Source organism: Amphibalanus amphitrite, unplaced genomic scaffold, assembly GCF_019059575.1.
Source record: "Amphibalanus amphitrite isolate SeventyFive unplaced genomic scaffold, NRLGWU_Aamphi_draft 000272F_arrow, whole genome shotgun sequence".
Classification (NCBI taxonomy): domain Eukaryota; kingdom Metazoa; phylum Arthropoda; class Thecostraca; order Balanomorpha; family Balanidae; genus Amphibalanus; species Amphibalanus amphitrite.
The window spans coordinates 466,613-479,530 of record NW_024881767.1 but is presented as its reverse complement, the minus strand read 5'-3'; the positions used below and the strand labels follow the sequence as shown (position 1 = coordinate 479,530).

Below are 12,918 nucleotides of genomic sequence, written 5' to 3'. Positions count from 1 at the left end.
GACGCAGATGGATGGGAGAAGGGGATGGGGGAGGGTAGAGGCCGAGAAGTTAAAAATATTCTTTGAATTACAGAAATTAAATACCACGTATTTACATTTTTATGTAAAATAATGCTGCAATTTTATTTTAATGAAAGACACATCGGTTCGCTGACTTAAATCAGGGATCGAATCTCAAGATATCGTGCCGTAATAAACACTTTCATCTCAACAAACGGATAGAAAATGGTATAAATGCTCTTAAAAATGCATTTAAACTTCATGCTGCATGAGAACGTTCCTTTTCCCCTTCCTCCAACACGCAGACATCCAAACCGACGGGCCCGTCACCGTCAAAAGTTGAACATTGCTGAACTTTCCAAAGCGACGGCCGTCAGGTCCGGCGCCGGCGCAGTCAGCTGTTGCCGGCCGTCAAACGCTGCCGGTTCACACATGCCCGTCGACCTGACGGCCGTCGCTCCGTCAGTTTCGGCCGTTTTGACGGTGTCGGGCCCGTCACCGTCAGACCTTACGGGCAAGTGTGAACTGCGTTTAAGAGGGGCAAAAACATTGACAACCGTAAGTCTTCGTTGCGCCAGAATCGTAAATGCTGCCAAATGTCATATGGCAATCTTTCTGTAACATTTCCCTGTTGGGCACAAATCCTGAGGCCTCGCCCCCCTACCCTCGCAGGGACGATCGAATGGAGGCGTGGAGCTTGTCAAAGCAGAGTTCAAGCCAATGGATAGTGAAGCTGAACGAACCTTATTGCAATCTGGGGGGGGGGGGAGAGGGGGTGCAACAAACGAGGCTTGGGAGCTCCAGCAGAGATTCAGGACTCTGAATCCTGCGATCCTAGTTCATTTCTCGACTTTACCTTATGGGTACTAACGTATTGCAAGGTTATGTTTTCCAACTGAACAGAAACCAGTTGATGCACCAAATAATGTATTGATCCACTGTACCCCCCCCCCCCCCGCCCTAATAAAGTCAGTCGTCCCCTTCCACAACATTGGCCACCATTTTGGCGTGCTGCGCCACGAACTGGTCGGCCTGCTCGGGCCGCAGAGAGGCCACTGCCTGTCTGTACACGCCGGCAGCCAGCTCTGGCGAGCCGCGCTCCCGCTCGAACCGCACGTAGGCCATCCACAGGTCGAGCCGGTCGTGGCCCACGTGTCGGCACGCGGTGCGGTACACCTCCCGGAGCCGGGCCACGTCCACGGGCCGCTGGCGCTCCTCCAGCTCGGCCATGGCGGCGAACAGGTCGGCGTCCACGGGCGGCCGCAGCTGGTGCTCGGAGAACATGCGGCGCGCCGCCTCCAGGCCGTGCTGCTCGGCCAGCCAGCGCAGGTAGGCGGCCTTCAGCGGGCGCAGCACGGCCGCCGAGCGCACCGCCGCCGCGCCAAACACCCGGTCCACGTAGGTGGCGCGGTGCGCGGCCGCCCACTGCAGCACGCGCAGCCAGAGCGCGCCGCAGCCGGCGGCCGAGTCCGGCACGGCCACGGCGGCCGCCTCGAACGCCGCGCACACGCCATCACCGTCCCCGGCGGCCGCCAGCACCTGTCGGGAGGGGGGGGGGAGGGTCAGAGGGACGTCATAAACGGACAGTGAGCAGTGGACCAACCCGGCGGCCGACAGGACCTGCCGGGGGGCGGGGGGGGGGGTCAGAGGGACATCATAAACGGACAGTGAGCAATGGACCTACCCGGCGGCCGACAGGACCTGCCGGGGGGCGGGGTCAGCGGGACGGGAAAAGTAATATAAAAACACATTAACCCGCGAGTTGCTGGGGGGGGGGGCGTTAAACGCCCCCACTTTTTTCGCCGGGCCATAGCATAAAAACGGCGCGCCGCAGGCGCGCCAAATTTTGGGTACCTGTAGGGAATTGATTGAAGTTTATTGTGACAAAGTTTCAAAAAAATCGGTCGGAAAATTTTTGAGATATCGAGGTGTTAGTGACGTCATGATTTCTGAGTTTTCGACCAAACACGGCATATGTTCAAAAAATCATATAAAATCACAGAATAGACATACAGACATGCCGTAAACTCCATTAGACTGCCAATACCATAATCAATCAAATGGCTATCTTCGATTATTGATTATCGTCCCGCATTTTCCATAATCTTGAACTGAATCTTGGCAATTTTTCGTGACTACTTCACGACCATGATACATGAATTTATTAAATTGAACTTTTTGAGCTAAACACGTACATATATGATAAAATGAATGTCACCATCGTGTTCTACGCCCCAAATTACCTATAAAACATGTGTCACAGGCTGCCAATATCAGTTTTGATTTTCGGGGATATGTGCCTACCCGGTTGACCTGACCTTGACCCTGACCTATGCTTGACTGACCCCTACATGGAGCTGACACTCTTGTAGGCCTTATAAGATGGATTGTGCACCGTTTTGACAGAGTTTATGGCGAGAGGCGCCCATTGCGAAGTCCTGAAGTCCATGCTACTGAAAGCCCGATTTCAGGTGTTTGACCTGACCTTGACCCGACCTGTGACCTCAAAATTCAACTTTAAAGTACTCATCTGAAGCGTCTCGTCGCGCTCTGTCGTTTGCCGCCTCGTGCGTTTCGCTGCGCCTATTGGTTCTCGAGTTATCGGCTGGGGGCGTTTAACGCCCCCCCCCCCCCCCCCCAGCAAACGGTGGGTGGCGAAATACCCCAGCAACTGCCGGGTTAATAGCACTTCACCGAGTCTCCAATGAACATGCTGACAGCTGAATATTGGCGAAAAGCGGTACCTAATAAGTGAAATGAACCCATATTTGATGCCCGCTAGAAAATAGTATTCGAAGATCAATAGATACTGGAGAGACCGCTCCCAGTCCGGTACCCACCTGTATGAGCCGCTCCCCAGCCCGGCACCCACCTGTATCAGCTGGTCCCAGAGCGGTACGGAGGCGCCGAACCGCTCTGTGCCAGGCCGCAGCGCGGCCGCCGCCCGCTCCGTCAGCCCCAGCTCGGCGTACAGAGCGGCCGCCTGCAGCAGCGCCTCCTCGGTGGCGGCGTCGGCCTCCAGCGCGCGCTCCAGCACCGCCTCCAGGCGCGGCAGCACCAGGTGCCGGTGGCGGGCGGCCGCGCGCGCCGCCTCCACCAGCGAGCCCACGTACAGCGGGTACAGGTCGGCGGCCGGCGCGGCCGACAGGCCCTCCTCGTACACGGCGCAGCACGCCTCCAGGCGGGCGCGCAGGCGGCCCGGCGCCCGGCCGCCGCTCAGCGCCTCGCGCGCCAGTGTGTCGTACGTCAGGGCGTGCTCGGGGAAACAGTCGCGCAGCTCGGCGCGCAGCTGGGCCTCGAGGCCGGCGGCGAACTCGAACGGCCGGCACTGGGCCAGCAGGGCGGCCAGCAGCTGGCACGGGTCCGCCTTGGGGTCCGCCTCCTGCAGACGCGCGATGGCCTGTCGGGCGACGACCATCGCCACGGCGCCCTGCAGCACCGGGTCAGAGCCCGGCCGGCTCCGTCTCCGCCTCTTCCTCTTGGGTTCGTCGCTGTCCTCCTCCTCCTCTCCGCTCCCGCCACTGTCCTCGCCGCCACTGTCCTGCCCGTCACTGTCCGCCCCCTCTCCGTCCTCTCGCTCGCCGGCCGCGCCCTTCTCCGACACTCCCAGCAGGCTCTGCCGCTGACGCAGCACGTCCACGTACTGCAGCTCCATGCGGAAGTGGGCCGTCCACAGGGCCGCCGACTCGGGGTGCAGGCGCAGCGCGCGCAGGTACAGCCGGCGCGCCGTCTCCGGACTGTTGTTGTCCTCCATCTCGTACCGGGCCGCCGCCTCCCAGACGTCCGCGCGGTGCGCGTGCGTGCGCAGCAGGCGCTGGAACACGCGGCTGCCCTGCGCCAGCTGCTTCATCTGCCGACAAAAGTCCACGTGCGACAGGAAGAGCTGCACGTTGTCGCTGAACCGGATGGTGGCGATTCGGTACAGCTGGCAGATGCGGGTCACGATCTTGTGGTCGATGTCTGCCTGTTTGTGCTTGTAGCCGAGCCGCTCTCGGCGCTTCCAGATCAGCTGCAGGACGTTCTTCTCATACTCAATGTAGCGTGTGTAGTCGTCCAGCGACTTCCGCTTGCGCTGCAGCCGGTACTCGAACTCCTTTCGCTTCTTGATGACTGCGCGCACCTCCGGTTTGGTGAAGAGCTGCACGCGCTCCAGCTGCTCGAGCTCCGGCAGCAGCTCCTCCAGCCGCTTCTGCACAAACTCAGCCATGGCTCAGCAGGCCCTGCAAAATGACAGCTGTTAGGATAGAATCGTATACACTGCACAGTACACAATCAATGTCACAACTGGTCCATCCTTAGCTAAGTTATTTGAGCAGGATTTCATATAGCAAAATGCCGAATCTGAACCCTTCCTGGCTCCTGCACTCAACTGCTCACTGGTTCTCAACTTCTGATGAGAATGTAGATCTAGACTATCACAGATACATTATGTGCTCCACTTTAAGTAGGTGAGTGAAAGGGATCATCTGATCCCCATCCTTCTCACTTTTAATGGCTTAAAATTTAAGAATAAAGTTTCTCATCACACAGTATGTCAGGTCATGCACATTGCACAAGCTGTGCACTGTACACTGTATAGGCTAATGGACAAATATGTGTAGGCATGGACAAATGTAGGAAATTGGACCATCACAAATAAGTATCAAACTACCAAATATTTAGCGGGTCCTGACTCAGAAATCATTAAAGGCGTCCTGAAACATCTGTGAGGCCCTTCGGAGACCTATGTATAATTGTATAGGGTTATCAAATATCCCTTCACATGGGCCCTCAGAGAATACAGGCACCAGTGGGACTCTCAGAGGCCCGACTGGGTCCCTCTGAAGCTAGCGTGGGATCCCTTCTAATCCCTAGGCCACGCGAATTCGACCAATGAGGAGCCAAGAAACAGCAGCATGCTCGCAGCCTGCTGATAAAAAACTGCGACCGAACAGCACCCGGGTGGTGAGAGTCCGAGTCGAGTCGCTCTGGCGCTCGATATTTGAGACTTCTGACGGAGATGGTCTGCGGTTGGTGGGAGCAGCCGCAGCCAATTGAAGCCAGTTGAGTGGGAAAAGAAAGGCCGTGTCCGGCTTTGAAGGGCACATTAAACTTAACCCGCGAGTTGCTGGGGGGGGGGCGTTAAACGCCCCCACTTTTTTCGCCGGACCATAGCATAAAAACGGCGCGCCGCAGGCGCGCCAAATTTTGGGTACCTGTAGGGAATTGATTGAAGTTTATTGTGACAAAGTTTCAAAAAAATCGGTCGGAAAAATTTTGAGATATCGAGGTTTTAGTGACGTCATGATTTCTGAGTTTTCGACCAAAAATGGCATATGTTCAAAAAATCATATAAAATCACAGAATAGACATACAGACATGCCGTAAACGCCATTAGACTGCCAATACCATGATCAATCAAATGGCTATCTTCGATTATTGATTATCGTTCCGCATTTTCCATAATCTTGAACTGAATCTTGGCAATTTTTCGTGACTACTTCACGACCATGATACATGAATTTCTTAAATTGAACTTTTTGAGCCAAACACGTTCACATATGATAAAATGAATGTCACCATCGTGTTCTACGCCCCAAATTACCTATAAAACATGTGTCACAGGCTGCCAATATCAGTTTTGATTTTCGGGGATATGTGCCTACCCGGTTGACCTGACCTTGACCCTGACCTATGCTTGACTGACCCCTACATGGAGCTGACACTCTTGTAGGCCTTATAAGATGGATTGTGCACCGTTTTGACAGAGTTTATGGCGAGAAGCGCCCATTGCGAAGTCCTGAAGTCCATGCTACTGAAAGCCCGATTTTAGGTGTTTGACCTGACCTTGACCCGACCCGTGACCTCAAAATTCAACTTTAAAGTACTCATCTGAAGCGTCTCGTCGCGCTCTGTCGTTTGCCGCCTCGTGCGTTTCGCTGCGCCTATTGGTTCTCGAGTTATCGGCTGGGGGCGTTTAACGCCCCCCCCCCCCCCCCCAGCAAACGGTGGGTGGCGAAATACCCCAGCAACTGCCGGGTTAAGCAGCTGAATTCTCCCGTTACCCAGCATTGCGCGATCGGACGGTGGGGGTCGGGGGGTCTACGCGACAAGCTCTGCTTAGAGTGGGGCAGCTTGCCCCCCCCCCCCCCCAACCTCCGATAGGACACCTTCTGAGATCGATACAGATCCAGTGAGATTTTGGGGTCAAGAAAAATGGGGGGGGGGGGGTAGTTTTCTGTGGATGCCTGTGAGGTCGAACCAGGTCGGAGCCCGCGGTTCTACACAGAGAAGAAGTCGGAGTCACCAAAATCTCCGAGACTCTGACTCCAAACTTGCAAATGTCAATGCTTTGGTTCAATCCACGTTCTTAGCTGGTTCTTTATTACATTTTACAGCCGATTTTCAGTAGTTGTGTAAGTGTTGGCACACAATTTTCGTTCAAAGCGTGACGCGAAATTTTCGGGGCCATGGCTCGGGTCTTTCCGAACTCTGGTCAAATGTCTGCGGCGGGTTCAAGTACCGTTCAAGTGCCGCATGGCTCATGAGCTTCTCACGCAGGCTCCTTAGGAAATCCAATGGGCTCTAAGAGGGGATCCCACGCTAGCTTCAGAGGGCCTCCGAACGAACGTCGAACTGGGAGTCCCGCTGGTGCCCATATTCTCTGAGGGTCCATGTAGGGATCTTTGAGAATCTTATACGTAGACCTCAGAAGGGCCACACGGATCTTTGAGGATGCCTTCGAAAAATTACTGACAGCCTTAACTGCAGCCTCTGATAGGCAACAGCTCAGCCGAGCTCTTGAGACGACAGATCTTGCTGACCCCAAGCCGGCGTCCGGGGGGTCACGAACGACTGACGTGTGCCTCTGGAAGTCTCAAGTCCCGACTGTTTCTGATGTCTCAACCTAGGGTCCTTTGGATTTGACACAGACCCCGATGGTTCACAGTCACACTGTTATTTGAGGGCTCACCATCCTTGTCTTTTAGCACCCGCCGCCCACACTGGCGGCCACCTTTAGCTCAGAAAGCCCTTAACCCTCGCCCCGCTGGGGGGCCAATTTGCCCCCCCCCCTGTGGTTTTTCCTGAATTTTCCCGCCAAATTTTCAGTACCTTCCCGGGCATCAATTTAACACATTCACACAAAATTTCAAGTCTTAGGTCACCTTAAGTCAGGAGTTACTGAGGTCAAACTGAGGTCATGTTCGAGCAAAAATGAACAAAAAACATTAAATCTTGAAACGCTCACAAAAGCTACAGTTACCAAGTAATTTCAAAGTTCTTTATATGGTCATGTAGACAAAAAACAGCGCTACAAAACTGCTATCTCGGATTTTCAAAATGTTGGGATTTTGACAAAAAAAAATCAAAAATCATTTTTTTTTTTAGAAAAACGCAAAAAATCCGAATTTCGAAAAAAAACGGAATATACTAGGAATATACTAGGAATATAGGGACTAGTATATGATAGTCCCTGCGCTCTGCTATATACATATCAAATTTAAGATCGATACCTCCTTTTTTAGCCAAGTTATAGCAAAAAAACTGTTCAAAATTGATGACGTCATATTTTTGAACTCAATTTTTAGCCATTCTAGACCACGTAGCGCAAAACAAAACCACCATGAAACTCCCCGTGACGAGCTGCATCGAATCGATACCCATTTTATGCATCAACTTTGAAATTTGACCTAATTTGACCTGACCTTGATCTGACTTTCACCGGAACATAATGTAAACTGACCCCAAAGGCTGCCTGAACCACAAAATCGTATTTGGCATATAAAATGGACCATAAAACATGCATCACGTGATATTTTCATATTGTGACCCTCAGTGACCTGACCTCTGTGACCTGACCTGGCATCAGTGACCTCAAATAGCATAATATGTGTTTGACGAACGTTTCCCCATTGATGATTTTCAATGAAATGCATTTTACTCAATTTTACACACATTTCTTGAAATGCCTGTAAACGGTGAAAATTCGACATTTGGCCTGGGCCCTGTTTCACCGGTGATAGCAGCACGCCGATTTTACGACTTGTCAAATTGGGTTTCCATGGAGACATCAACAGGCCCCTGACCTGTGGCGTCAGAGAAGGCAACGATTCACATCTCATCCTTCATCCCCCCCCCCAGGTAAGCGCCCCACCCTTCCCATGTTGGGGCGGGGTTATACGCGCCTGGGCTACCTATCATATTCCGCCCTTACCCCCTAGGTAGCTGCTGCCCGCCCTTCTCGAGCTGGACCGGGTGGACTAACCTAGGCTACCTATCCTGACCTTTCCTTCCGAGAACGTATCACATTTCGGTACCCTCTTTTCTCATTTACATAATTGATCATCTTGTCTAGGATTCTGGCACTTAAAACACGCACCAGTTTTCTTTTTTCAGTGTTTTACCAAATGCAGACGCACCATTCCAATTCCTTGCCTGAGGTCCAGCCATCTGCCCACCCAAGGAATTGGCGCGTCTCTGCACGCAATAGGTTTCCTCTCCTTCCCTTACGAGCCGAGGTTGTGGAAACCTAACAGGTGAGTTTAACAGGTGAGTCATCAGTTTGACCTAGGTCAATTAAATTGGGTCACAAGGTAGTTCCCTGTTGGGGATATCCAACACCGTTTGGCGCTTGTCGCTATGTTGCATGGTTCTCGAGATCTTAGGAGGGGGCCAAATTGCCCCCCCGGCCCCCCAGCAGGGCGCGTTGCTCGGCAGACCCCAGCGGGGCGCGAGTTAAAGCCCCACACAAATATTTGGGCCGCCGCCGATCTCTGTTACCGGGGTTACATGAGCAAGTAAATGCGTATCAGGAACGGATTTTCCTATTCGCTCACCATTGTAGTCCGTTTGTAATGCGTATTAACTCTGCTCATGTAACCCCGAGCTGTGATCCTAAGCAGGCTTCTGAGTTCTGAGACACCACCCTGACCTTCAGTGGCCCAAAATGGTCTGAGAATCCCAAGTCTCTAAGGACTCCCTTGTCGCCATGCTGTGTGAAACCTTTGGATCCTAGACTGTATTTGTTCGCGTTTTACAGCACTTACCTACAAACGAAAAGCGTGAGTGTGAACAAAACACTTTTTCTCACCAGAGCAAAGATAAATAACAATTCACTCTTCCAACATTCACTCTTTGCCGAATGCCTTCTTAGCTTCAATCGGTGTCAGTCCTTTTCACGTAGCAACTCTGCCTGCGTTAATATAGGTTTAAGCAAGGCCATAGAACTCAGTTTTAGCAGGTTTTAGCAAGGTGGACCAATTAACTGGTGTGATTTCAACTTTTTATGGGTGAGGATCATGAGCGTCTGCACAGGGACCCCCTGGTTGGTTCGGCCATCGTACCCATTGAATTGCATTGCCTAGCGGGTGCCTACCTACATGCCAACTTTCAGCGCAATTGGCCCAGTAGTTACCAAGATATTGCAATTGTTACAAAACTGACACCTCTTCGTTTTGCACGTGGCACGTGCATAAGGGCTAAGGGGTCACCCACATGCATCAGGAATAGTCCAATACTTGGTAGAAGGAATGAAGCTACCCTACAAAAATTACCGCGCGTAAATCGGTCAAGTGGTTGATGAGATATAAGCCTCGCAAAAGCGTCCGCACGGCCGGCCGCTCATACTCATACTCATAAATTTCCGATAATCTAGGAAAAGACTATGCTCGTTTTGCTCGCTCCGTAATGAGTGAGCAGCAGCTGCAGAAGCCAGAAATGCAGGATTTTACACACACAAATTATTTTGCCCACGACCCACAATATCTGGCAATTCCTATAGGAAAAGAACAACACAGCAAGTTCCGGTTAGTGGGGGCTCCGTCCTTGCAGGGCCTATTTCCATTCAAAAGGTTCAGACTATATTTATTTAAAAAACTAGGTACCGTAAAATGGGGTGTTAAGGGACAGTGGGGTGTTAAGGGACAGTTGCATGGGAAAAACTTTGAGTCATATTAACTTTCTAATTTGAGAAGGTTCAATAAAAACTTCAGTGTGGTAGTTGACACTGTTTGCTCTTGACCATAGGACAAAATGGTATGGTTTTCATGCAAGTGATTTGGTTCAAAAATTGATTTGAAAATCATGCTACATTTTCACAAAATTGAAACATCTCCAAAACTCTGTGTGTACCACATAAACTAGTGGGTGTACAGGGAAAATAAATGCATAGGTGTATTGTCACATGTATTGCACATGTTTCCTGAAAAACTTGTGCAAATCCACCCATTCATTCATCATCCTCTTCCTCTTTTCCGGATACATGCATATTTTGAGGTGGATGTGGGGTGCTAAGGGACAGGGAAGAAAAAATAAAAAATAATATCTAAATATAATTTCATTAAGTTTTCTTTCAGTAGGCATGGAAAACACCAAATTCCACATAAAATGCTGGCAAGTTCATGCTTTTATCTCTAACACATCTTAAGTTATGTAACAAAACATCTCAACACTCTCTTTTACAATTATGGGTCAATGGAGACTGATGTAGGTAAATGTGATGTCATCATAAAAAGGCTAAAACAAAGAGGGCAACATAATGACAAGTGACTAGCTTCAACAAGGGTTTTTATTGATGACAGAAGATTACTTTTTGGTTATGTTTACCTTATAATTAACACATTTTCCACAAGCGTAAACTGCATTACACGTAATTGGCTAAAAAGGTCATTAGTGGTGAATGAACCTGACTTGTTTTGTGACAGAATATGCAAAACATTTCAATAAATAAATTGTGTGCCCTTCCACACCCCAATTGTGGGCATTTGATGACCATTTCTTGGAATAATATAGGTGTCCCTTAACACCCCACATTGGGGTGCTAAGGGACAGTGATGAAAAATGATAAAAGATAATATGCAGGTATAAATCTTAAAAACTTTAATATGGCAGGCATGTAAAGCACCAAATTCCACATAAAATGCTGACAATTTGATGCTTCTATCTCCAACCCTTCTTGAGTTATATAACAAAACACCTCAAAACTGTCCCTTAACACCCTGTTTTACGGTACCCCATTTTCCCAGCCCCAAAATCTCATCAGATTTCTATCAATCTCAGAGAGTGCCCACTCTGAGATGGGAGGGGCCAAGTTGCCCCACTTTGACTTGCCCCCTTGGGGAAGCTAATGCACTGAGGGTTGAGATTTGTAACAGGTAGATATTCATCCTTCAGCCTCATATCAAATTGTATGTAATGCTTACCTTTTTGTAGTGAAATACCACTGCAACCTGAAACAAAGCCAAACCCTTTATTTAGCAATTATTATGTTGAAGGAAAACCTATGCAATAGATAACTCATCAGAGATCAAAGTGTATTGATCATATGGGGGAGATCAAGGGGCATTCCCAATCTCATACCCTTCAAGCGATTTTCTGTCATCATAACAAGCTACCGATATTGAAACATAGGTAGCCTTGACATCCGGGGCGCAATCCGACCAATGCTGAGAATAGAAGTCAAAGTTGGCATCAATGGCCAGAGCTAACCGCAATAATATGAAATGTTCCTATGCATTTTAGTTCCATCCACCAAATCTCACCAAATGTGTTAAATGGTGTGGATTGTTATAAATGTTGCCTGAACGAAGGAATGTTGAATGGTTGGTTATGAACGTCACCAAATGTCATTATCATTCACAGCATTTGGTAGAATTCGGCTCAGCACACTTGTTCAAGAACAGCCCAAGCTTTGAAAGACTGAGTTCATTTGATGAATAGATGAATGTAAATCTGAGCCAAGTCTGGGTAACTGGTGATTATCCCAACTTCAGTTTTAGTATCATATGACCTTTCCTCGTAAAATATAAATTAGCAAAAATATCATTTTTGCTAGTTCCATCGACGCTCAGCCGGAGGACGCCGCGCCCGTGGCGCCGCCCAACGGACTCGTTGGGTCAAAGTTTATTTCAATCATTTAAATCATTTAGCAAAAATTTCATTTTTGCTAATTTATATTTTACGAGGAAAGGTCATATGATACTAAAACTGCAAGCAAAATATCATTTCATCAAAAAAGCAAAAATATCATTTTTGCTAATTTATATTTTACGAAGAAAGGTCATATGATACTAAAACTGTTTTTACTAATGTTCCTCGCACAAGCGCTCACCAACATTAAACATTATCCCAACTTCATCCCAACTAGGAGCCCAACTGCAAGTGGAAGATACGAAAGAAGAATACAAATGAAAAACAGTTGAACTTTAAGAAGTGCTTGTTCATCTTTATCACTCACCAACAAGCAAGATATCAACCTACTTTCATCCAACTCAAATAATCACAAAAAATGCATCTTAACTAGTGTACACGTCTGGTACCAATCTGGTACACGTGCTTTTTTCGCGTCACTTTGGTAACTGGTTCGCTAGAAACGCCGCAGTATATAAGCACATTTATTTTACTGCAAAATACCTTACAACAGCAAAATATACGCAAAGGAGATATCGTAAGAGTTAGAAAAAAAACTAAGGACATTGAAATAAAGACCAAGACAAAGGTTTTACGGAAGTCGGCGTAAATCACATTCAAAGCGTGATGTCCTTAAAAATGAGAAGCAGTGGTTATATTATCCAATATTATCCAATCGATCCAATCTAACGCTATACAATATGGACATTGAAATATTAGACAAGCCAAGCTTGCTAATCTAGTGCGTTTGAATGACCTCCTGTAGTCCTGTGACTCTACGTACAGCCTTCTGCACACTGCGTGGCGGGTATTCTTTTTTCGACGAATCCGATAATAACTCGAAGACCATGATAAGCCCAATCTATTTCTAAGGTGCGGGGTCTCGCGCGTCTTGCTGTTACGATTTCCGAGTGATAGCATAGTATTAGTTAATATCGGTTGTTTGGTCGAAAAAGAATACCTACCACGCAGTGTGCAGAGGGCTGTGCACTGTGCAGTGTGCGATGTACATCCTACTGCTGACATGTACTA

At 49.0% G+C, this 12,918-nt stretch overlaps 1 protein-coding gene across 3 annotated transcripts; it reads right to left on the bottom strand.

Annotated features, from left to right (window-relative positions):
• Positions 1–913: 913 nt before the first annotated feature.
• LOC122387067 (U3 small nucleolar RNA-associated protein 6 homolog) lies at positions 914–12,303 on the bottom strand. Of its 3 annotated transcripts, none has more exons than XM_043376883.1 (4): positions 12,215–12,303; positions 11,181–11,207; positions 2,873–4,220; positions 914–1,539 (listed from the first exon to the last, which is right to left on the bottom strand). In XM_043376883.1, exons 3-4 carry the CDS (start codon positions 4,205–4,207, stop codon positions 970–972), a joined length of 1,905 nt encoding a protein of 634 aa, XP_043232818.1. In that variant the 5' UTR covers positions 4,208–4,220; positions 11,181–11,207; positions 12,215–12,303; the 3' UTR covers positions 914–969. The 3 variants fall into 3 exon arrangements, with proteins under 3 accessions (XP_043232818.1, XP_043232819.1, XP_043232820.1); XM_043376884.1 differs by having other exon boundaries at positions 12,238–12,290; XM_043376885.1 differs by lacking the exons at positions 11,181–11,207; positions 12,215–12,303 and adding an exon at positions 4,378–4,495.
• Between the last annotated feature and the right edge of the window lie 615 nt (positions 12,304–12,918).